General features: G+C 42.1%; 1 protein-coding gene across 1 annotated transcript in view; it reads right to left on the bottom strand.

Moving 5' to 3' along the window:
* Window positions 1-14618: 14618 nt before the first annotated feature.
* BCL2 (BCL2 apoptosis regulator) overlaps window positions 14619-26773 on the bottom strand; it is a 96417-nt gene continuing 84262 nt past the window's right edge. Inside the window, exon 2 of the mRNA XM_037381479.1 lies at window positions 14619-19417. Within this exon, the coding sequence (XP_037237376.1) occupies window positions 19283-19417 (135 nt within the window). The 3' untranslated portion in view covers window positions 14619-19282. The remainder of the gene's footprint in view (window positions 19418-26773) is intronic.

Genomic DNA, 26773 nt, shown 5'->3' on the forward strand with positions numbered 1-26773 from the left:
TTTCTTGCCAGTATTAATCCCTGGGCTGCCTCCTAAAACATGCACATGCATGAAAATAAACAAATGTTAAGACTGGCTGTGGCTCCAGTGATGTTAACCCCTGCTCCTTTTTGTCAGTTTAACTGACAACCAAGATAAGACGAGCCGGTGTTGGTATCATCTCTTGCATAACAAACCACTCTCGACAAAAGAAGCAGCCTCCTGTCAAACGAATTTCCTTTACAGCTGCCGAGGGGACTATTTTTAGTTTCATCTGCCGTTCTTTACTCCTTAATCATCTGATTCACTTTTCTCAGTTTTTGTCTTTTTCCCCTTCCCCACCAGCTCCAATACCAGGTACTGCTGATAATCTGCAGAGGAAGAGGAGGGCACTGGCCTCGTGGCTCTTCCCTGTTACCGTGTGTCTGCACCGGGATGCCACCGGCCTCACCACATCCAGCTCAGCTCCGGTGTGTGAAGGGAGGGAGCGAGCCTTCAGAGAAAGGCAAATAGACTGCTCTGAATCTAGATGAGGAACATCAAAGACCAACAAGTAAATGAGATCAAATCTCACCAGGAAAGGATTTAACAAAGGCTGTGTTGAGAAAACGTGCTTTAAGGTGCAGGAGGGGACCTACGAATGTCCACGTTGAAGCAACGTTCACAGGCATACTGCATCTGGCAGTGAACTCTTCATGTGCCATTAGCAAAGGAAGGCTGAGCCTGGCTATTCTACTGGAGATAAAATTAAAGTGCTTTAGGAATGATGATGTTTATTCTGTAGGTCTTGACTCTATGGCACTGCCTGCCTTCCCTTTTGGTCTGTTTGATCCACTGCATTTTTATAGCCCATTGAGCAGCAGAATGATTCTTGTCTTCTGAGTGAGAGATGAAACAGAAGTCCTGCCTATCTGTAGGCATTAAAGATTTTGTGGTGCTATTTGTAAGCATGTCTTAAGGCTTTGGTTGTTCAGGAAATAAAACTGCTTTGCTCAGCTGCATGTGGTAGTGCAGTCAAGTCCATCATCCTCTGCAGCATCTTTCTAAAGCCTGATTCATGTGGGTTATTATATTTTCTATACCTTCTTCCTCCACATTATGCAAGAGCTTGATGATAATGAGTGGGTTTATGCCCATGGTGCTTCTGTAAGGTACAAGTTGCTATTATCCCCATTTTCTGGCTGGATTTGAGGAGCATAGAAGCAAAGTGAATACCCAAAGCCAAGAGGAAAGTCTGGCAGCAGAGGGAATTACGCTCCTGTCACACAAGTGAACGTAACTGTCCTGAAGCTAGCATACTAGCTAACATTTTCCAGGGAAATGACACAATTCTCATGAAGAAGGAATCACTAGAAATGGTCTAAAGTTTTAACCGTCACTATTTTCTTAACAAACATGAGTTTTCAAAAGATACAAAATATTTGCAGGAAATGCATGTATTTTGAGAAAGTGAAGTAAAATTTTTTAGATTCAAACCAAAACGAGTTAGGTTTATAATGCAAATGTTCCAATTGGTCTCTTTTTCCCCAGTAGAAAAAAAAAAAATAAAAAAGGAAGAAAGCTTTCTGGGGAGGGAAGGAAAAAAAGGGACCTGGTTTCTCAAATGGAATGGGAATACAAATGTATTGTCAATGGAAAAATAAGAACCACGTTGCATCTTTCCCTCGGGCTTTTCCCTCTCCAGTCTTAGTCTTTTCTAAAGACTTAACCCTAAAAGCTGTGCACCAGCACTCTGAACAACACTCCTTAGCCAAGGAAAGTTAGAGTTGGGAAGAGGTCTTGTGGCGATAACAGCAAATCCTTGTCTTTACTGTCTTTTAGGATTTACTGTCTGATAGGGTTGAACAGGGATCTCCTTAGCAGTTTTTGTTGCCTCACCTCCTTCCACTGCTTGGGTTCGGATTGCACAGTGTTCCCCAGATTTGTGCACCCACACTGGGAGTCACCTGGTGTAATCCCAGTCTGTGCATAGCGGAATTATTTGTGTGCTTCTCAAGGGTCGGTTCCCCCTGCTGTGGCATACACCGCAGTGCAGCCTGCGGGCTAGCAGAAAACCATTCCCACTTTCCCCCTTTATTCCATAGCTTTTGGCATTGTAACTTTTTAGTTAACGTTTTCTTTATCAGATCATTGGTGAGCTCTATTTCTGATTCTGCTATTTTCAAGCCCCTGAATTAGATTTTTGTTTAGAAGCTGGAAGTAGGGGAAGCACTAGAAGCAAGGCTGATTTTGTATTTTTGAAGATGCTTGGAAGTCTGCCAGAGAGCTGTCAGGTTAGTGATGGCTTGTGACATATCAAAGCATACAAGCCGGGGTTCATAATAATTCAAGATCTGTTGAAAACCAGATTGAAAAATAGCAGTGAGGGCTTTTTAAAGAGAAAACTATTATTGTGGATGCTGAATACTTAAGAGTATTTCAGCCCTTTCTGTGGGAAGAACCTGTCATTTTAGCTTCATGTGCATCCTTTGGATTTTGACTCTTTTACTAAGATTTTCAATCTTTTCATCTGTCACATGTCTTGCCCAGGTACCTGGCAGTGACACTGCCCTTATGTGCCTGCACACATGGACCCCCAGTTTCCCTGCCACCTGTGCACATGGAACTTTTCTTTCAGGCATTCATCCCCTCCCTCAGTAGTCCAGTTCCTGGCCTCTGTGGGCTTTTGTTTTTCTACAAAAAGGAACAGTTGCATCTTCTCCCAGATCAGCAGCATGAGAAGTAGCAAGAAACTTCTTGGCAGAGAGCCTAGAAAAAAATCATTTAGGTTCCACTGGGTGAAGAGGGTCAGACCTTCAAAATTTCTTATGACGAGTTAAGAGGTTTTGGACAAAGATGTCAGGAAGAAATGAGAGCCCTTCTTTCAAAATGGCTATGAAATGAGAAAGCCAGATAAAAAGCAAATTTTCCTCTCGCACTGTGTAAAGGGCCTTTATGCTGAAGACATCAGCAGCTGAATGCATATAAAAAGTCGCCAACAATCATTAAGCTCAATTAATCTTATTCTTGAGCCCATGATAACATCTGTGGATTATTTAAACAAAACGATGGTGGGTAAGCAGGAGAGGAAAATTAAAGAAAAGAGGTTCTGCTGTGAACACTTGTACCACCATCACCCAAGCGACGCTGTAATATAGAAACTGGGTCAGAGACACCCCTCCCCCTCCACGCTGTCAAAGTTATTTGAGCGTCTATTGAAACCCTTACAATAGAAGAGTTTGGCTCCTGCATTGGCTAAGCAAAACTGATTTGTGTTTCTTGGTTCAGAAAAAGCTGCTGGGTAATTTTCCATGTGAGTACAATGCAGCAGCTCAGCTGATCCCTGAAAGCTGATTTCTTGGTGATTTGCTTTTCGTTTAATAAGGCACCACTGCTTTTATTTAGCATTACTAAATTGACACGCTGAATCTGTCTTTAGAAGCCTTAAACCTCTCTCTTGCCTGTGTTAGTTTTAGGAGCTGCACTGGTAGCCTTCATTCTAAGTTCAAAAGATTTCTGTAAGTCTCTTGAGATGTTGCTGGCTCCGTCATCTTATTGATGATATAAATCTAAGTTAATTAGTTTATTTGCTTCTAGGATAATTGAATTAAAATACATTAGTTTGGAAGTATGGCTTGGATAGATTCAAACACAGTGCTCTTCTGGGCTCTTCCCACTGCCGTTTTTAATTCCATGTGTGAGTCTTTCATCCTTGTTTACAGCTGTCCCATTAGCAGACTCAGCCTTCTGGTGTGTTCTGTCTGCTCTGGGGTTTTTTTTGTCTTGTTTTTCTGGCTTCTTTCAGGGAATCCCAGCGGCTCTACCTAGTCCCGAAAAGAAAACCAAGCTACGCTTCATACTTACAATGGCAGGCTGCACGTTGTCAGCAAGCATAGAACCTGGGAGTTAGGCTATCGAGAGGGACATTGTTTGGCAGTGGTCGTAAGCACTTATTCCAAAGGAGACAGGAGTGAAGCGAAATAGCAGGGTCCAGAGTTTGAACCTGTTTTCTAATATTCAATTAATACATTCTCTAATTTCACTTCCCCTCCCAGTTGCCCTCAGCATGCACTTTCACAGAGTGAGCACATGCCCTCTCACACTTTTTCTCCTTACATAAAATGTCATTTGTTTCTTGAAAATTGCCTGAATTGTTGGACAGTGTCGCCTGGAGGTGCCTGGGTGACCTATTGGGCCACAGAGCCAAGAAGATGGTTTGGGACGTGACGGCTGAGAGTTGCGCACCCTAAGTAGTTGTAGCGTAACATGTTGAGGATGCATGCTTGGGCATGGTGAAGGAGAAGGAACATAATTTCCTTGATTTCTCTGTAGCTTAGACCGCTCCCCAGAAAAGGTACTTATTGTTATTGAGCAACAGTGAGAACCTTTCTGCCCGTTCATGTCTAGCTGAGTTCTGATTTTTCATCTTACTGTGTGTTAAAAAAAAAAAAAAAAAAAAAAAAAAGAAAGGAAAAAATACCCCAGTTTGTGTGTTACTTTCAACAGTGAACATCTCTTGAGCTACCTTTCTTGGACAGGTATGCAATTTACTATGTCAACATGTCTCCCTTGCATCTGCACTGTCAAGAAGAAGAAACAGAAATTCTTGCCATTCCAGCCTGTTGCCCATTTTGGGAGAAACTCAAGAAGGGAAACCATTTGCACGCTGAAGTTTCATGGCAGAATAACTTCTCTTGTTATCAAGGCTAATCACTTTCCAGCCCTGTCTCTGGCAAATACTCTATCTGTAATAATCAAGTCAGTGCATATGACATAGTTTTTTGACAGGACAATATTTCTTCATAATTTAGTACCATCATACACACACACAAATAGTTATAATTAGCTCTCATCCCTAAAGTTGGAAGAGCTTTTCAGTCCATTGGAGGCTGCTGGCCAATTCTCTTATCTAATTGGATGAAGTTCCTACTTTCTCCCATTTGTATGATGTCTGCTTTTACACAAACTCATTAAGTGCAGCTGTACTCAAAGTTTGTAACAACAGCCCCAGTGAAGACTAGGCAGAAGTTTAATAGCTGTTCTGTTCTCTTTTTTTCATCTGATCTCAGTCCATTTTGGTGGTTGATGTGTGCCCAGACATCTTTCCCTAGCACCTAATTCTCCTCCCTCCAGCTTTTTATTATGAATTATCTTAATAAATAGAAACCAGACAAATTGCATAAGATTCATCTGTCTGTTTTGAAACCGGAGAGTTTACAGCTTGCTTTCAAGGAAGATGGATTTAAAGCAATTACTTGTTTCTGTGAGGCATACAGAAGTTATTTTTCCCCTTCATTTTAAAGCTGGCATTAAGATGCAATCACATAATTGCTACACCATTCTTTAAATCTTCAGAGGCATTAAGCTGATTATACAGGTAGAACAGCAGCACCATAGGTAACATTATATTAAGCTTTTGGGTTTAAATAGAATTTTTGGCAAAATAAATACATTTTTTTAAAAAACCCACTTTTGTCAGTAAGACTGCTTTTTTCTCCTGTTCTTGTGTGTAATTTTGAATTTCTACTTAGTAGAGTATATATAGCCTTAGAAAGTCTTCATTTGCCAGAATTTGAATTTGTCTTACTGTATTGCCTACATATATTCAAATCACATTTACAAAGTAAGATTCACCACATACTTTCTGTAATACAGATATATCAATATTAGAAATTATTTTATAGCTTCCATGGATGTTTTTCTTCCACTGGAGAACTTATTCCAAGGCTTCCTGTGGAATTTCCTTCCCTTACCATGTTCCATCTTCCCACCAAACAAGGTCGGGAAGACTGGAGGGGAGAGGAGAACTCAGGGAAAAAATTGTCTTACAACGCTGATTGTTTCATGAGGGCACTTACCTGTGGTGGTATATGCTCTCTATATAGCCCAGCAGCAGGGAGACCTGTCTGACAGTAAGGATGACATTCGTTGGTGCTAGGGTCTGAAGTTACCGCTGTGTATGTGCACGTCTGAGTGCAAAAGAGAGGAGACGGCAAAGGAGCAGAGTGAGACACCTGTGGAGGGATTCAAAGGGACTCCCTCCTAAGCCAAATTCTGATAAGGACGGATATTTCCTTTTTCTGATGCCTCACCCCCTAGCACCAATATTCCCTTCAGGTTGTAGGGTTCTTCTGGCTCTGAAGGTCACCGAAGGCTTGGTCCTTCTGAAGTTCACAATACCTTTAGCTCCATACAGGATTATTTAAAGATACAAACATCTTGCAAAATCCAAAGCCCAATATGAGTAGGGAGGACTGACAAGTAGGGAGGATGTACTGAATCCTGCCTGAACTTGCTCCACCTTGTAGTCCTCTCTCAGTTCAAGCAATCATAAAGAGATAGTAGAGTTGAACATTTTGTTTCTGTTTCTGTGAGAGTATGAAAAATTAGTAACGTTGTTACCAAGTCCCTGGTGATGGCTGTCAGTAGACCTTTAGGGCAAAGTTCATGTGTGCAGATTGATTAGCAGTCTTCTCAATGATGACACAAACAGGTGGTTTAATTGATTGTTCTAATATAAAACTTAATCTCAGCCGGAGTCACAAGTAGATTTAACTGATAAATGTTTTTACTCCAAAAATGAAATCTGCAAACATACCTTGTTTTCACATAGTTGGCTCCATCTGTAGGCATCATGTGCTCAGCTCCTCTTTAGACAAATATGAAATACGGGCATTCTTCTGGTTTAGAGTCCCATAGCTTTTGCTGTTCCCTCTTGGGGCTGCTGCCCCATGTGTGCATAAGGTAAGTTTGCCTGACACTCGTAAGTGAGAACAGTTAGGTCTCTTCTACCCAGTAAAGATATTTTTTATAATTGACCCTTACCACCCCGTTGTCTTCTAAGTATGCAAAGTTATTTTTATAGGAAATACTTTACATATTAAAAGGGCTCATATAACACCAGAATATTTGTTTTGCCAGCTACAGTCATCATGGGCACGTCATTAAAATGACAACGGTAGCTGCTCTGTGCTGTCTAATTTTGTAATGTTTTGACAGAATTTAAGACATGAATGTATGTTTGTGCTACTAGTCATTGGTGAATCATACCACTTAATTGGATGGGTCAACAAGATAAATACATGTGGTCTTTGGGAAATGAAAATGGCTCCTTTCATTTATGACTTTGAGTTTGTTTGTACACTGCTTTTGTTGGAAGTAGCATTAGTTGATGGAGATTACGGAAAAAGTGGTGATTTATTTTCCTAACACTTGAGTGAGTGGTGATAGTTGTTGGAGGATGTGATGACAGAAGGAAAGCGGGTTTTAATTTTGGTTTTGAAGTGTGTGGGAGTGGGCAAATGGATACTCAAGACACATTAATGAAGTTATGTTGGCAACTGTTAAGTGTGAAGTCTGTCATGTATCTCATTGCAATGAATGCATCTTTATGAGCAAACTGCATTGGAGACATCTGTGCAATTGTCAGCTGTAACTAAAGAAAAGGATGATGCAGCAGTGGACATACTGTTGAAAATGACGGACAGGTTTTTTTTTTATGTGGGTGTGTATACTTCCATTTGCCAAAAGTGACATAGTTTTTGGCTAGCTAATTCTTTCCAAGTAACTACTAAATCAAAAAAATTAATTGAACCCAGAGACTTCATTTTTTAAAAATGATTTTTTTCCTGCAGGAGAAAATTTGGACATTTTAGGGCAAGCGAATGGGGGCTTTTTGATCATGTTGGTGGCATTCTGGAGATGCATAGAGAAATTGCTCCCAGAAAGACTTGGGAAAGCATGAGGTAAAATGTCACTTGTCAGGCATGCAAAATAAGCAAAGAAACTGATACTGCTCAGATGAGGGGACGTCTGTGTTTGCCTGTGTTGTGCTCACTTGTGATACGTGTCGCAGCTGTGCCATTTTCCATTTTCCTAGTACCTTTCTGACTGTATCACAGGGTTTTGTGTTGCTTTCAAAGGGGCTTGCGAGTATTGTAGAGGGACAGCTAGGGTTTTGTCCTTGTAAGGGATGAGCAGGACTTGGGATCGCTCTGATTTTTTTCCAGCTACAGAGCTTCCCATCACAATCACCCTGACCTTTAAGAAGAATAAAGATATTTGAAGAAAGATCCATGCTTTTCTTAGGTAGTTAAGAGTAACCTTGTTTGGCAGTGGAAGCTATTCTGCAGCTACCAATGGCTCCACTTCCAGTGCAGTACTAAAATATCTCTTCCTGGATCCAGTTTATTTTAATGGAAGTTTCCCAGTAGCTGGTGATGGGAGTAGTTCTTGAGTTGGTAGTGTGCTTTGAAAAGTGTATGATGTGAAGAGGAGCCTAGACCTATCTGAACCTTGGATGCTGTCTCATCTTTTCTTGGAGGTAGCTGTATAGGGTTTTTTTTCTTTTTATAACTCTTGACTATCTTTTATGACCTCTGAGCTGGCCCTCCTTTCCCCGTCCACCTTAGCAGAAAACAAGGAAGTAGCCGCAAAGTAACAGGACTGACATCTAATTCCAGAACTGGAAGCTGTGATTTGAATGTAACTGGAAGCAGTGCTATTTGTCCTTGGTTAAAGATTGATTTTATGTCCCTAAGGAAAACACTGGGACAATTCATCGTGCTGATTTAGGTGGTCAACAGCTAGCACGAAGGGCTTATTACATACCTTGTCTGTGAAGTGGAGGAGTGAGGAGGAGCTGAAAATGAGCACCTTTGTTTAAAATACATCTGTTTCTTTTCCATGGCCACGTTTTTTAAGTGTAAAATGTATCAGCTTCTTTTAGAGCTCTGTGTTGGAGGAAGCTGTGCCTGCTGCTAGCAGTAAATGAGTTACTTAATGAGAAGAATGTTTGCAAAGCCTGGAGAGAAATAGCAGCTGCTTTTTTAAGTTAAAAAAAAAAACCCCTATAACATTTCAAAACTGTAGTAAGATGAAGTTGTGGGGTTTTTTTAAAGGCCTGAATGAAAGGAAATTAGTTATGTGTAGGGGGTGCTGAGTGGCCCAGGCACCTCACCTGTTTTATTCCTAGCTGTAGAGGGAATTTGAAGTTGGACACCAGATGGAAAGCAAACCCAGAGCCATATGAACTACTAGCCAGTTTCCTTCAGCAACATTAATTTACAGTCTCATGAGAGAACACCTTGGTTTGCTGCCAGTTTTGGCTTCGAGTCAAATTATGGGAGGGCAGAGCAGTGCAGGCGGCGGTCCCTTTCAGGCCATGCTGGCTGGGTGGTGGAGCAGACGGCAGCGCCCGCTGGCTGGGCTCTGCTGCACGCATTACAGAGTGTGTCTGCACCCTGGCTCCCCGCTGGAAAAAAAAAAAAATTAATTATACTGCAGCGCTGTGGCTTCTCCTCCACCTGCCGGGATTATTACAAGGTGCTGGCATCTTTATGCTACAAAAAGGGGCGAGCCAAAACTTGCGCTTGAGGTCGGTGGACGTGTTGTGCATTGCTGGGTCCTGCCAGCAAATTCTTCGGTTGTTTGGGTGGAGGGGGGGCGGTGGATGTGGCGCAGCTCAGGAAGAGGGGCTGCTTAGCCAAAGGCACTTTGATTTGGCATTTGCAGTGCTGTGGGATTGCATAGTAACAGGTATGGAAGCGTGATGCCTCTCAGCATTTCCCCGTGATATCATCTTGAAGGAAATGCATTTCCAAACTGCCTTGAAACCTGCTGGGCATTCCCACATGGCTCATGGGTTGACTTTCCAGTCTTTTACCGTTTTCTTTCCAAACTGCCCAGAAGTCATGCTTTTTATTTTATTTTTTTTAATAGTTCTGAGGTGCTGTTAGGATTTGATGCATAAGACTGTGACAGGACAAGGAGCAATGGTTCAAACTGGGAGAGTGTAGATGTAGATAGGATATTAGGAAGAAGTTCTTTACCGTGAGAGTGGTGAGGCACTGGAACAGGTTGCCCAGAGAAGCTGCGGCTGCCCCATCCCTGGAAGTGTTTCAAGGCCAGGCTGGATGGGGCTTTGGGCAACCTGGTCTAGTGGAAGGTGTCCCTGCCCATGGCAAGGGGGGTTGGAACTAGATGATCTTTGAAGGTCCCTCCCAATGCAAACAATTCTCTGGTTCTATGAAATGGCACGCTCAGACAACTAGAGGTATGTGCTGTCACACAAGTGTCTTGGAGGGTTGAACCCTAGAAGAGAACAAAAGGCTTTTTGACAAATGAGTTGTTTTCAGGTTTTTGCAATAAGCTTTTAGTAAATCAGGGATGATTTTTTCCACTGCAGCGATAATGTACAGTCTGTTTTTTTGTCTGTTTCAGTGCTGAACACAGCATTTTCTCGTTTCACAATTTCTAATGTGGTTGCCCCAACAAAGACAAAGATTGGGGGTCTATCAAAGCTGTTGCCACCCCAGCGTGAATGAGTAACTTGTGGCCTCAGTCAGTGGTCAGTAACAGACTGCACACATTGACCTTTTATGTGTTTGCATCAGATTTGCTTGTCAGTTCATGTCTATAAGACATGAAGCTTACTGTGTTTTAGTGGTACAATAAATCCAATTTTGGAATTCATGGTACTTGACTGAAAGCAGTTTTTGAAGGAGTATATGAGGCAGCTGCATGGCATGCATTTACATAAATGTATGACACAAAGTGCTGCTCCAGTGTAAGCCCTGCTGGGTCAAGGTGACCAAACTTTTTTCCCCTACTGTAAGTTAACTTTCTGCCACAGGGCTTGATGGTGAATGGGTGTGGTGGGTTGACCCTGGCTGGATGCCAGGTGCCCACCAAAGCTGCTTTATCGCCTCCCTCCTCAGCTGGACAGGGGAGAGAAAATATAATGGAAAGCTTGTGTGTCAAGACAAGGACAGGGAGAGATCACCCACCAATTACCGTCACAGGCAAAACAGATGACTTGGGAAATTAGTTTAATTAATTAACAATCAAACCAGAGTAAGATAAAGAGAAATAAAACCAAATCTTAAAATACCCACACCCCTCCTTTCTTCCCGGGTTCAGCTTCATTCCTGATATTCTCTACCTCCTCCTCTCCAGTGGAGCAGGGGGACGAGGAATGGGGGTTGCAGTCAGTTCATCACACGCTGTCTCTGCCACTCCTTTCTCCTCACACTTGTCCTCTGCTCCAGCATAGGGTCCCTCCCATGGGAGACAGCTGTCCACAAACTTCTCCAACATGTGTCCTTCCCACAGGCTACAGTCCTTCATGAACTGCTCCAGCGTGGGTCCCTTCCATGGGGTGCAGCTCTTCAGGAAGAGACTGCTCCAGCGTGGGTCCCCCAGGGGGTCATGAGTCCTGCCAGAAACCTGCCTCAGCCTGGGCTCCTCTCTCTCAGGTCCCGACAGGAACCTGCTCCAGTCTGGGCTTCTCACAGATCACAGCCTCCTTTGGGCATCCACCTGCTTTGGTGTGGGGCCCTCCCTGGGCTGCAGGTGGAGATCTGCTGCACCTCCACCGTTAACCTCCATGGGCTGAGGGGCACAGCCTGCCTCACCATGGTCTCCACCACAGGCTGCAGGGGAATCTGCTCCGCTGCCTGGAGCATCTCCTCCCCCTCCTTCCTCACTGACCTTGGTGTCTGCAGAGTTTCTCTCACATATTCTCACCCCTCTCTCTGGCTGCTGTTGCCACTGTGCAGGGTCGTGTGTGTGTCCCCCCCACCCCCTTCTTAAATATGATATCCCAGAGGCGCTACCACCATCGCTGATGGGCTTGGCCTTGGCCGGTGGCAGGTCCATCTTGGAGCTGACTGGCATTGACTCTATCAGACATAGTGGAAGGTTCTGGCATCTTCTCACAGAAGCCACCCCTGTAATCCACCCCCCCACCCCGCTACCAAAACCTTGCCGTGCAAACCGAGTACAACAGGATAAAGGCTGTTTGTGCCACTGTAGCTAGATGATGCTGGATCAGGTGTCTTTCATCCCCCTACAACCTGAATAAACACCTTGGCGTGGGCTGTGGCTGCTTTGACAGAAATGGCATCAGATGTCTCTTCATAATCTGGAAGAAACTATTTCAGTTGGGTGGTCTAGCTATGCAGAGACCACCACAGTGCTTTTGATCACAGTAGCATAGCCTGAGATACAAACATTGGACATTATTGTTAATAAGCCACTAATAGTACCATCCACATATATTACACCTTACCTGCCAAAGGGTCTTCAGTGTTCCCAAAGAGGTGAGAACAGTAATATTCTGGAAGGCACAGGTGAGAAAGGGAAAAGTTTACTTACTGCATATATTGAGGCTCAGTAATCTTTTTAGAGTGGGAATGTACAGGCGGGGAGAGATTTAAACCTGCAAGAAACTCCAGGCAGCCTCAAGGAAATTACTAACCAGGGCATCGGAGAGCATCTCTGGCCAGGTAGGCAGGTAAGTGTCTGTATCTTATCAGATGGTCAAAGAAAGAGAAGGAGGTTCCTTTTCTGTTTCATCTCCAAATAAACAGATTGGCTAGCTTTTATTTCTGTCATCTGTGGCTTTGTAGAGCTCTGCACCTGCACCATCTGCTCCAGAAGCACATTTTTATCTGCATGACCAGGACCTTGTTTGAATTTGAGTGCCAATTTCAGACCTTCTTGCTATAATTAAGGGATTATATTCCCACTGTTGTGGTCATCCTTGTAATGGGAGTTCTGAAGGACACAAGCGGAAGAGGGCACACTAATACCTTTCTCCAGGCTATCCAAGAGGCAACTCAGTACATTTAAAATGAATTGCACTGGTCAGTACCAGAATAGGTATCCCCACTGGAGAGGAAGAAGGCATCTTCTGGTTGAACTAATCCAGAAACAGTTTTCAGAATACGGCAGGACAGCAAGGAGTGCGCCTGCACCTTGAGAAGTCCTGAAAAAATTAGATACTGATAGTTTTTACTGACTTGTGTATTTACCCCTTTGAGGTTTCAGAGAGGCATTCTGAACATTTTCAGTACTCGTGCTCGATTGTACTGTGGTGCAGTAAACTACAGGCTATGATGGGATGCTTCAAGAGCTGCTGTGTTGTTTGTCCCTCTGTGTAAGTCAGTTTCTTGCAGTGCACAAATCTTGACTACTTGGTCTTTTGCCCTGAGTAAAATGTCTTCAAAGGCAGTTCTTAATACCAAAAAGTTACTTCTAAGAGAAGGCTAACTCATCTTAGTGCCAGATGTTATGTGAAACTTAAATGGCATGCAGTTATTATCTGGCCATTCATACTGGAATAAATTTAACTTTGTATCATTTGCAGTCTCCCTTTAAATATTTAATAAGCTAGGGGGACAAAACCAGTAGCTAGAGGTACTACAGGACTGAGAGCCTGCCGCCGCGGAGAGACTGCAGCTGCCAGCAGTGCAGCTTCTGTGGAGACTTACAGTGCTTGAAACCTGTTGGCTACATTTTGATAAGGCAACTTTCTGGTTCTGGCCAGCAAAACTTGTTTTAAAGGTGATTCTACCTAATTTTCAGATAGCCAAACCCCATCTTAGCTACCAGGTCTAACATTCATTTTGGCTTTATCCAGACCCCATCTGTTCTCTGATGCTTGGTCCCTGTGCTAAGGTAGGCGTTTAATCACGGGTGCTAATCTGTTCGTTTTTGAGAAAAACTGGAGTCAGGAAAGAGGAGAATCACTGATTTACCCGATATTGCTGAACTCGGTTTGCCTCCCTAGGGGAACTTAATTCCATCTTCCTTCGTTAGGTTTTTAGCTAGAAAAAATGACAATGCTGAGGCTACTTTCCTCCAAGTGCTTTTCCTCTTTTTTTCAGTCTCAGAATAATTGGCGTGGGGGTGTGTGGGTGTGTGTGGGGGTGTGTGGTGGTGTGAGTGTGTGTGAGAATGGCAGTACTTGTAGAACTGCAAATTTCCTTACCTTCTGCTTTGCAAAGGATTTAGTAACCTTGCTCTCTGCTGGACAGTTTAATCCCAGAGCCAAGAGGACATTCTGTTAGTTGTGTTCTGCTGTTGTTGCTGCTTCTTTTTGTTTCAGGCCGACTTCCTCCACCTTCTCTGTCTTCAGGGACACAGACAGAGGGGTGGACGTTTTGCACGTGTCTCAGTTGTCCTTGAAAGGCATTGAACTGCTAACTGCAGGCCCTCACAAGTGCATCCATGACAGCAGAGTGCACGCTCAAAGCTGCAAAACCCACTCGGGAAGCAGGGTAAATTCTTAGGGCAGTTAAATACTCATTACCTGAGCTCATTTACCTATGTTCTACGTGAACTAAAGCCACAGAAGGAATGTGGCAACAACTGTGATTTGAGGGCAAATTAATATGAGGCTTTAAAAAGCGAAATACCACAATATCTGGTGGAAACCTATCATAACTGTAACAAACCTTCAGCAGTAACAAAACTGTTTCTGTTTCTCCTGTTGAAACTTGCTATTATGCTTTTCCAGCTCCTTTCTACAAGGACAAAAAGTAGCATTAGCAAATAAACAGAAGGGTTTTGCTGCAGTTTCCACAAGACATTACATGTATGGGATAGCAGAATGGGTGACACTGTCCTTGGGTCCCAAAGCGTATGGTTACACCTGTGGACTGTATTTTGTGCAGCAGCAGCTTGTAAAACCTGGGTTGATTGCACCTCGATGCACAGAGGCCTTCAAGGAAGGCTAACGAGTACTGGCCAATGCTAAGCAGAACATGCCAATACAACTATCAGGAACAAAACATCACGTTTTGTTTATGGGATTACACTCAAAATGTTTGAGTAGTTTTTTATCAACAAATCCTAAACAATGCAAATGCAAAACAAGTAACTCACAGTGTGCTTTATTATTTTTTCACAATATTAACTAGACAGACATGGGAAGTTTAATGGCAGCATGTTCTTATAACATTTTAAAGACAAAGAACAACATAATCATATTAAATGATGATAAACTGACAAACTACATTACCATACATACATCATCCAAAGGTACTGGATAAACAATATCTGCTTATGTACATTTATGCTGGTGATAATTAAAAAACAAATATTCAGAAGAAAAAAATATGCTATTTAAATTATAAAAATATACAGTTTTTGTGTGGAACTCTTAATGCTGTATAACTTTTTGAAGAAGATTTCATTGTGTGATGAAGCTGCATTAATTTAGTATAGGAGTGTGGTTTAAACCAAATACAGACTAAATTAGCTCTTTTGTCTTCCTTCTATTTAGCCTTGTTTGAAAGAGATAGGAATGAAAAACATAGCTGGGCTTCTGCAATGAGAAAGAATTTTTATACTTATAAATCAAAAGGTGTTTAATTTTTTACATAGTACTGAGCCATAAACTCGTAATACAAATGAATCATTTTTCTAGCTTGTTTAAAGATAGAGGGAAAAAAAGACAGGCTTTAAACATGCTACTTCACTATACTTTTAATCAATAGGATTTCTAAGTTTGTGGAGTGCAGGTGCACAGCTAAGCAGAGTGTCATGCTTCAGGGTCAAAGCATGCAGTCCTTACGTATAGCTGACTCCCACTGCCTCATCTGGGCAGACTGTGCATGCAAGCACTGGTGGGACTGGGTCTGTATTCCTTGAACTGCATCACCTTCGTGTTTCCCTTGCACATCTTGTTTCAGAGAAATGTATTTTTTTTATAATTGTTCCTTATTAGTGCAACCCTACTCAGAGCTGTAGTCCCCACTCACAACACCAAACTGATGAACTTTTATAGTGATTGGATATCTGTTTTACAGTGATTTACAAATAATTTTGTAATTGAAAATTTTTAGCAATTGTAATCATGTAGTGCACACATTTGTAGCTGGTTTTAGTTAAAAGTTATTTTCAGACCTTCTTGGGCGAACTCCTGCATCATATGAAACTTGAGATTTTCTTACTTACCAATGTCATTCTCTGTACCTTCCAGCCCCCTTCCTTATACATCTATTCTCTGTTACCCTGATAACCCCATTACTCCTCTGGTGGATCCAGTGCTTGTTCTATTAAGAAATGTCCTCTGTGTCAGCTCTGATTTCAGAATATTGAACTTGCAGAATTTTTTTCTTGTTTTTCCATCTGCTCCTAACATACTAATCTACAGCAGATCTTAGGTGAATTTACAGATTATTTTTTGTTTCAGAAGCAAAATATTTTCTGTCATTATTTTCTTAATAAAGGGAGTGAAAAAGAGTTAATGACAAATAAATTGAATACAGCAAAATCTAGTATTTCTCTTAAATTCATACAGATTTCCTGTTTTGCAGAAGACTGCCTTCAGAATTAACAAAGTTTTATAGTGAAGAGTAATTGTGGGGTCTCTGTAACTCTGTGGGGTTACTCTGCCCTTATATCATCCTTTTTCAAGGGAAAGGATGAGCAACGAACAAGTTCCAGGTAAGAGTCATCTTTAACCAAGGAGACATTTCAGTGATCGCTTTGTTTCCCTCCACTCTCCTCTTCCTTTGTTGTCCTCTGATCTTCTGTACCTAACCAACTTCAGAAGTGTCCCTCTTTTTTAATTTTTTGCTTTTCCTACTTGGATATGCTGGGAGTGGTCAGCTGTGTGTGCATACATAGTAACACAGGATGGATTTTCACTGAAGCATAGTCATGGAGCATGGAAGTCTGTAAGGCATTTTGTGGGGGAAAAAAATTCTTATGTGAAAGTGTAATGAAGAATAGGAAAGACAGGAATTATTGCAAAAGAAATGCAGGAGTGAGAGGAGAGGATTTTATTAAAGAAGTTCAAGCTTTTATATACATTCAATGTTTCTAATATGTTTTTTAATAAATGTATTATCAACTATCATTATACCTAATGCAGCCACAATACTGTACTATTCTGCAGTCAGAATGGGAAAACTCCATTAGCTCTTTAATAAAATAAAACCAACAGTCATCATGACTCTTCTTTTTGCCTGGTATTAACTAATACACTGGGAAGTCCAGTGAGTAGACACAACAGAACACAAAATCCTCAGTATTTATTTAAATGTGTATCATGTGTCTTCTTCATATTATTTCTAAAGCAGCTTTAAAAACTTTTGCCATTGGAAGGTATTAAAAAATAAAACCCATTCAAATTATCCTGGTAGTATAGCAGCACTGGAATTGACAGTTACTCTTTTACCACTTTTGACAATGTAAACCTTTAATAAAATAAACAATATTGAAACAATTTGAGGTCTAATAGTTCATGAACTTTAATGGGCGTATGGGCACAAATTGAAACGAAGACTAGATTGTGAAATGAAACATTAGCTCGATACCAGCCAACTCCAGTTGTGAAATTGGCTGCAGACAAATTCGGCTTGGAAGCTGAAAAAAACCAAAGCCCACACTCAATCCACAATATTCGGTTGCTCCCATCTCAAATATTTTTCATACGAACCCTACACGAGCATGCCCACTTCTGACAGAAGCACTCTGAAAACATTGCAGGTGCTTTTTGTTTGATGGTGAGATTTTTCTTTTTTTTTTTTTTTTTCATCAAGCATAGTTCACATTTTTGTGTTCTTAGAAACATTTCCTTTCTATGTTTCTATAAAATTAAAAGTCATTTCAAATTTGAAAAGTAAGCTTGCTCCATCTTTGCTCATACAAAGTGTAGGTGCCATGACTAAATAGCAGTAAAAATGCTGAGATGTACAACTCTTAAACAAACAAACAAAAAAGCAGCTTTGAAGACACAACATCAACTACAGCCTTAACATTGAACATATTACATTCCCAAGTTAATGGAGATATTTTGCATATAATGCCACAAAGTTATTCGACTGAAATCTTGAGGTTGAATCTACAGTTTATTCACTGTATTTTTTTCCCACCCTTAGAGCACTTATTTATTGTATGGTACATTTCATCCAGAGCTTTGCAACTTTTTCTTTCTGTGTCTGGATGTCCAAATATCCACAAATCCCAGATTTCATAAGTTTCATAGAAAAAATAGGAGTGCTTGACTTAAACATTTGAAGCTGGACGTTTCCATGCCTCGGAGCAGCCTGTGGGACACACTTCAGATTCTTCGATTTCGTCAGGGCTCTTGGCCCCCTCCAAGTGCACGGAAAGCCCCGCTTTAAAATGCATTGACACATCTGGTTTCAGAACACAGGTCTGTTTATAAAACTGTATACCAAGTACTCTGCATTATTTTACTTGAGTTGCATTTTGTAACGTGAGCAGATGACTTCACCCCCCCACACACCCCTTTTCCTCCACCCTATTTTCACTTAAAACGACAGTAGGCACCTGCGCGACCGAGGTGTCAGAGAGTCTCTGTCCAGAGAGAGGATCTGGAGTTTCTTCATCATCTTTTCTTCTGTAGACAGTCTTAGGAAATTATTAGCATGAAATAATTTTGAGGGTGAGGGGCAGGAGGATAAAGCTCACTTTCTTTTCCTGTTATGAAAATGAACTTGATTTTGGTGTCCAGTTTGATAAACAAGGATAGTCAGAGCTAATCTGTAACTCAGCTGAGGTCTGCTTCTTGCCAAATAAAATTAAGATCTTTTTCAACTTTCAGGGATTTAGAGACCACGTCTAATTGGTTTCAAACCCCTGGAGGAACTCAGTAAGTAAACAGGATTAGTTGCAGATATGAGCCCACTAAAGTGGGACACAGGTCAGGTCTTCAGACTCCAGCTCTGCTCTGTCGAAGCAGGCACTTAAGGTCTCCTGATGTTTCTGTGTCAGTAGCCGCAAAAAAAAGTTTCACTGCTGAGAAAATCATCGGAACAGCAATTTCCTGCAAGCCCCAAAGATTTAACTTCACACTTCTATTAAAAAAAAGTATTTGAGTTGACATGTGTTAGGGTATTGTGATTATGATGTGATGGCACAACCGGTAGCTTAAAAATGCGTGTTTACAAGGCATAGGCAATCATATTTCCAACTGTTCTCCTGTAGGTATAGCCAGGTGTCCTTCAAGAAGTTGCCATCTTGACTCCACGTATGTACCATGTTGAATCATTTACTCTTATCAGTTCTTGCCAGCAGGACAGGGTGAGAACTTTGTTCACACTGACCTTGTCTTTCAGATCCCTCCCAGCCATCTAGAAAATGCAAGAAAAATCAACACAATTATGCAGCCTTTAGCAGCTCAAGTAACTGCCCTTGTAAGTGTAAGCAGGTAGGTCTTTGTCAGTATATTTGCTCTTCAAAGATAAAATAATCCAGCCAGCTGCATTAATTAAAAAAAGAGCCTAAAAGACTTTGGGGCTCATTACAGTTAAGAATAACAACATGATGTGATGACAGATACAACTTGCAGAGTTTCTGAAAATAGCAGGTTAAAATGTAAATATCTTTTAATAAATAATTTTCCTGCAATGTAAAAATAAATGATATTTCCTTTGGCAGTAATAGCTGATTTAATCTTTAGCTGGGAAGTTGTTTTGCTCATAAAATATCATTGTGCTACAGAAAAAAAAATATTATTTTGTTGTTTTGAAAGACTTTTGTAATCCACGATAAATGGGTGACTCTACTTATGTCCAAGATAAGCGCCAAGAGTGATGCAAGCTCCCACCAGAACCAGACTCAGGATAGTCTTCAGAGAGATCCAGGAGAAATCAAACAAAGGCCTCATACTGTTGCCATACAACTCCACGAAGGCATCCTAGAAAGGGAAATAATGGAATATCAAAATTGCAGTAACTTTTTCAAAGAAGGAGAGCAACTTCTTCACACTCAACGATCATCCAGCAATCACACCAGCACAAAAACCCCACACAAACCTATTAAAATAGTGATTTTGGAGTTATGTTTTTGTGCAGTATTTAGCACAAAGCTCTCCTGTCTATTTCTGTACAAATACTTCTGTAATTACTTACGGTTGTGACTTCTGCTTTAGGCATGCCCAGTCAAACAGAAGATATAGAAGCAGCATTTTTAAGTACAAGTACCACCATTTTGGCTTTTGAGTGTTGTTGTGTATACAAACAACAAAGGAGGTAAATTAACCTTCATTCTCCAGATCTTTCATTTCCACTGAACGTGGGGCATCTATATTGCTGGTCAGCTTTGCTGAAAATAGGGCAGTATTTATTTGGTTCCCTTGGGATTGGTTCAGAAGACCATGTGTAGTAGCCACAGATGCTTCTTCCATATGGACTGAAGCTGTTAGGGTTGTTACACCTTTGATGGTCTTGCACAACTTTCATCAAAAGAAGTGACACCATGGTCCTGTGCTGCTGCTAATCATGTCTTGGATGTGGCAGTGGTCTGGCTGCAGGGTCTGTTGGGCCAACAAGCTGATCTGATAGCCTTTCCTAAAAAAGAACTGTCTCGCCATGCGATCATCTTGTCAATCTGATTTGCCCTCCAGCCAAGACATTCAGCTAGATGAAGAGGAAGGGAAGCACACAGTGGTGCCACTTCTCACACTGCCCATGAGTCACCTGGTAAGAGGTGCAGGGGGAGTCCTCTGCCTCAGCCCTGCCCAACCCACCCTGGGCTTCTCCTTCAAGCTGCAGTTCCTCCATCTATGGAGAGCTGTTTTGTAAAGCTGCTCCAGGAAAGTCTGGAGGTGTGTGCAGGCACTGAATGGACAGGCTGTTTAAGTAGCAAAGATAAAGTTTTTGTGACTCATAAATACAATGGGATTTGGTGCGGGTAGCGGTCAGACTGGTGATGCTCTGCATGTAATGCCTTTCTTTTAGGCTGCAATTCCTAACAAACATGAAGCTTCACGGCATTCCTGAGAGACAGATAAATAGTACTGTATAGTATGAAAGCAGTAAATAGCAAAGCTGAATGACTTTAAAAATGTGACAAAACTGATAGCATCATTTAGGGCAACTCTTTTATTATGCAGCCAACCGAGGTCTGCTCCCAAACTACTGAGATAAACCCGCGAAACAGCTATCTAATGTGGAGGGGTCTGTCTCTACCTTTATTATGCTAGACTTCCCATTTTTGGTAGAAGTTAATATTCTCTGTTCATGTTACAGTGCCTTTAGCTATTTTGTAATGTTACTATGCTAGGAGGGAACCTGCCTTCTAAAAATGCATATATGTTATGGTTTACAGCAGGAATTAAAGAAAGAAAGGTCTCCATTATTAATATAAACCTTACAGCCAAGTTAATTTTCTGTAAATTGTGTTAAATTAGCCTCCATCATGAGCCACCTCTAGCTATTGTAAGAATAAGAGTTTGTGGTTTTACCACGAGAGGGCGTGTAAGGTTTTTTAATATTTTGCCATTTTGACTCCTATTCACTAGACATGGAGTGAGATTCAAATAAATAATAGGTATTTCCTTCCAAAATACGTTAGTACATTAAGTAATATTGGTGCATGTTGTAGGTAAGACTGGGTGTCAGTAGGTAAAAGCCGGTAACAGAATAGCTATAGCCATTGACCTGAAAATACGTCTGCTTCCTGCATTTCTCAATGCTTGTTCCTCCAGGCAATAACTTTCAAACTTGGGTTTCTAAAGGTATATTCTTAAGTGAAAGCAGCTTAACCTTTGGGGGAAACGTTTTAATGCAAACTCTTCATTCCGTAGAAAATTTGGCAACTTTTGCTTAGCTGCCTGGTTTTTGAAATAGACATTTGCAAACTCTGGCCTTAATATTCTGCTGTGCTGTTGCAGAGCTGAAAAAACACACTGAGTTTGCTGTGCAGCTCGTTGGAAAGCTGCTTTTATTTCTCCTTAAGGCTATGAAGTAACACAATATCCTAAAATGTTACAGACTGGGCTAAATCCTGTTGTCGCCAGTGCAGACTCACCGACTTCCATGGGAGCTTTGTCTATGTGGGGAGTTCAAGATCAGGCCTTATAAAAATACAAGGGTAAAGTTCAACACTTGGTGATAGTATTATGGGTGGAAAAGAGAGGAAATGAAAAATACCCCAACATGGAAAAGCAAGTTATGTGAAAATGTTTTAACATTAAGATTTTAATGGTTTCTTTCTGTGGGGAAGGTCTGACTTCTGTATATTCATGACAGCCAATGCATACACAGTGTCAACATCAAAATGAGTCTATTTTGTGCCTTCCTTCTATCCCAGTTTAGGAACATTCTTCCCAGATTGTCTGTGAGACCATTTTGAATGATTTGGTAGAGCTCCTGGTATTGGCTATGAAGATGGACAGAGGGTTACAGTAAAATTTGAAGACAAGGCAAACGCATGGTATAACCTGTGGCTCAAAAGAGGAATGTTAACAAAAAATGTGCAGCATGCAGTACTTTTTTGTCTGAGATTATTACAACAATAACATGAACCCAAGCTAATGGTGTCTGCCCTATATATTACAAGTAGCTCTTTATGATTGTTCCCCCTCCCCTTCTCAAACATCCTGATTAGGCCTATTTCCGAAGCTTGTTTGAACAGCCTGTCACTATTTGTTTAAGTTTCAAACCTGTTTTAAATAAACACATGTCCATTTTATGTACTAAAACAACGAGGGGGGGGGGGGAAGTATGACCCATTGCTGAAAACTGTTTTAGCACAAAGAGAACCCTAAGCAGAATCTCAACTGTTTCATAAGGTTTGTCTCCTTCTGTAAACTCATGTATTTGTCACTGGATTTTTGTCACCTAAACCAGTCTGTTTGAAATAAGAGAATCTCTGCTAAAACAAGTCAGATTAAGGAAATTGCTTGAAACACTTGATGTCCTCCAAAAAGCACTCTTTATAATGAAAGCAAAGGTCCCTTTGGCAAATAGACTGAGGCAAGTTCTGGCTTGGTCAACCTTTCTGGAAGTCTTACACAATTGGAAAGAAAATGGTTGCAGGCCTTGCTTTTAAGACCTTCAACATTTAATGGAAAGTTATATCCTGGATGTAAAATTATATCAGGGCAGTTAAAAATTATATGGAAAAGAACTCTTCATTCAGCTCTGTAAGTTTTTAAAAAGTAATTTCTTAAAAAGCTTTTATTAAGTGAAATCAGTCCACTACTGGTTTACTATGCAACTTTACATTGACTGTTTCTGTGAAGCAAGAAAGGTGGCAGTGGGGGAGGGAAAGATGCTCTGCCTAAGCTCCTGTTAGCACCAAAGCACCCAAGATGCCTGCCTCACCGACCTGGGCTTGACTGGCAGGCCAGGAAGATTGCCCCCAGGGTAGCCCTCGGGCCCTCTTGCCTGTTGAACTATATGAAGGGAGGACATAGTGTGTTCCTGGCTGGAGTTCCTGGGATTTGCAGGGAGCCCAGGGCAAAAGTGGAGTTTACCACCCTCGGAGGATTAGGAGGTATAATAGTGCACTGAGTCAGGGCAGCCTCAAAACAAAGCATCCAGCTCACACTCTGCCACTCTTCCACAAGCCCAAATTCGGCAGCTCTGATCCAAGAAGCAAATGGCATCTTTAACTACACAGGCATTCTTTGCTTGCACATTGAGCTGAGTTTGTTCAGTCTCGGTCCTTCTGCAGCTCAGCCTTCACCCCTGCTTGAGAGGCAAGGTGTAGCTTCTCGGCCACGGAGGAGTACGTACTTCCCATAGGCTGCGCCCAGCAAAGCAGTACGGATCTGACGGCTCCTTACTGAAAATACGGAGGGAGAAGGAGGTTTCAGCCTGGCATTTCTGACTGAGGGGGCGGTGGGGAGAGAAAACACAAGGAAGTAAAGGCTTCCTTTTTCTACCTGAATCAAACAGCTGGTGAGGAAGTGACTTTATTTCCCTCGTTATCATTGGGTTGGCAGGATATCCTCTTGAGCTACATTGTATTGAATGAAGAGCCAGTGAGACTTCCATTTTACTGAACGGGAATTGCCTTGCAGCTATTTTACGCTGCCCTCTCTGTGACTCCAAAACAAACAAACAAACACACGCTTGCTCCTGGCTTTTGAAGAAACTTGCACAGGTCTGAACAAGGCGGCTTTGCCATCTGGTATGGGGCAGGAGAGGGAATGGCATAAGCTCCAATGCCAAGGTTTAGCAGCTGAATGACTTCTCCTTCACCCCTGCCTCCACCCAAACAACATAAATTCTCATAAAAGCTTTCGTTCCCGAATGGTAACTCATTTCAGAAAGAGTTTGGGGAGGGAGGGAGCGGACAGAGCTGGTTAAATCGTCCCATGTTTTCTATGCAGTGAAACCTCATTAAAATGTCATCTTGAAGCTAACGAGGAAAGTTCTTGGAACACAAAAACTAGACAGATCTGTAGCTGTTCTTTTCCCAAAGAGTTTATGGGTCTTTTATGCAAGCCTAAGTCATGAGTACATGCAAATAAGAACAGCTCAGACCTTGACTGTGTTGTGCCGACGTGTGGTGTTTCATGAGGTCGATATCTTCAGAGAGGCCGCTATCTTTTTACGCCTGGGAGTGCTGACATGCTGGCAGTCCAGCCAGGTGCACGTTAGCAAATTACAAGGGGAGGGAAAAGAAAGTGTCACCACACAAGCCCTACCGACCATGGGCAGAGAACCTGCCTGGGGAATGGCTTCAGCATGTGCACGCCAATCAAACCCCCATCCAAACTTTTCTTTCCCCTCCTCGCTTTTGCCTGTGGTAGAAATGGGTCTATTTTGAACTCTTTGTTTCCACAGTGCCCCATACAGTCTTAGGTCTGCAGCCGATGTGTCAGTTGCTGGCTGTGTAGCCTTGTTTTTTTCTCCAGTGATATCTGAGGTTTCTGACTTCGGGCAAAACTGGTTCACATCACAGTGGTCTTACCTAACTTCTTTGTTCCTTGTCCTTGCCACCTATTTGTATAAATTCTTGCGTCGGTGAGCCTTTGAGCGTGGGGGTGTATCTTGCAGTCTTGCCAGGCTCTCACTGAAGTCTGTCTTAATTGAAATCAGTGGAAATATTATTTGCATAAGGCTGATTAAACATGGTACTCAGATGGAGACTTCTAAGGAGCAAGGACTAATTGTGGTTAGGTTTGTTCACGAAAACCGATGCATATGCTTAGAAATATATACATGTGAGTGGTTATAGTAATGGGGGTGACTATTCCTCCTGTCCACACTCCTTGAGAGTCACCCTGCTGGCAGACAGATTTCCTCCAGACCACTGTGAGATGAGGGACAAACCCAGTCTTTGGTGAATGGTCAAGCCATCTCTTTAAACACAGGATTTGTAAGGTGTTGATCATTCAGCTTGCATGGAAACCCTTGCCGTGTTCAGACTGGGCTGCATTCTTGTTAAACCAAGTCAGCATGAGAAATGTTTCAGTAATTTAGTCTTGGCGTCTCTACTTAATTCAGTTAGACGTGGCTCTGCAATATGCAAAAGCCCAGACCTAGTGGAGGCTGCCTTGTTTTCTTATTCCTGGAAAGGCCCGCATTAAAATGAGGTATTTCTGGCATCAGCATAACAGCTGTAATGTCACTACAGCAGCTAGCTGGTGGTATTTAATGGGTGCCACTGCTGAGGGAGCAATATTAGCATTAATGAGAGAAAGAAGGCGAGAAGGCCTTCTGGACAAAATTGTTGAAGTTCAAACAACATGCTCAAAGCTGCTGTACTTGATCCTTCACAATTTTCTTTGCAGATCTCTTGTGGGTTGATAATCCTAATCCACTAACTTGCTGTTTGTTTGCATCGATATTTAGTTTATTTTAGTTTTATTTTCCGATGGTACCCTACTTAGGTAGAGTGCTAGAAGCTGTGTCTAACTTGTACCTAGAAAAAAATGTGTCCCTGCTTGTATTTTCATGAATCTCAGATGCACCAAGAGCTATTCAGTTTTAGGCCAGCTTCTGCTCCTTCTATTCAAATGTATCAAACCCATTCCAGAGAGTTTACGTTGACATACAACAGTAAACTTAGCAAACACCCGCCTATGGATTTGTGGATCACTTTGGAGGAGAAAACAAGTGTCACAGAGTTGTTGGGGGGACTCACCTCATCCTGTAATACTGTTCTTATGCTTGCATCCTCTGAAAAGAAGCTAGATGCATTAGGACCTCTGTCAAACCTTAAGAATGACTGTAAAATGAAAAAAATGACAAAACAGGTCTGAATGACAACACAGGCCTGTTTCTCTCAAGATGTCTAAATTCTGCCTCACTCATAATACTCTTTCAATATGAGCGCCCTTACACTGGAAAGAGCCTACCAAATTTAAAAGCCCAGATCTGAAGATCTAGCTACAGCGGGTATGTTGGTAGTAGAGGGAAATATGAGCACATCCCCCGTTATGTTCCCCACCTGCTCCAGCTGCCCGTGCTGCTCGTGGGCCACCACACAAGAGTTAAATCACATAACCACCTGAGAAATGGGAACTGAAAGTAGCTGCTTGTAGAAATGCTCAGAGTGCAGTGGCACAGCATTTGTCATCAAGGCCATGGAGGGGTTTACTTAATAAGCGCATCCAGCTGTGCCGGGCTCGAGGCACAAGTATTAGCGGAGGTAGAGAGAGGAAAGCAAGACAGCAAGGCTGTCGGTCTGGTGACGGGGCCTGGCGCGCGGCGGCCTCGGCCAGAGAAGGCCGTGTGTGCGTGTGAGCAAGAAGGGTGAAATTGAACCGGTCTGAGCAGGTTGTCCCATTGGCTGAACCACGAGGGACCAGTCATGCATTTTTCTGCTTCTTGTTTTAACATCCCCCAGGGAAACACTCCATCCCGTGTTTGTTGCCTCAACACTTCGTTCTGATCCAAATCCCTTTGGCTTTAACTTGTGCTCAGCATTGAGCAAGAGCAGCACAGAGCTGGAGCAGCAGCCCTGGCGCTCCTCGGTGCTCCAGCAGCAACAGGTCACACAGAGCTACCGGCACCTTCGGCAGAAGTGCCACCCCTTCCTCACGTGACTTGCAGCAGGCTCTTGGTTTTTCTAAATCTTGTGGCAATTAGCTGATTTACAGGGCCAATGAGACAACATAGCTAATATTATGATAAAGTAACCTCATGATAAATCTGCAGTTTAATGAGTAAGTGCAAATAAAGCTTATGCTGTAGACTTCAATGGACAGTTACACTTCTAGCAGCAGCCACCTGGAAAATACGAATTTGCGCACGTGTTTTCCTTGGCAGCCTACATCTCATTAGCAGCCCAAATCATTTCTGCTCACCTGTAA

Source organism: Falco rusticolus, chromosome 3, assembly GCF_015220075.1.
Source record: "Falco rusticolus isolate bFalRus1 chromosome 3, bFalRus1.pri, whole genome shotgun sequence".
NCBI lineage: Eukaryota > Metazoa > Chordata > Aves > Falconiformes > Falconidae > Falco > Falco rusticolus.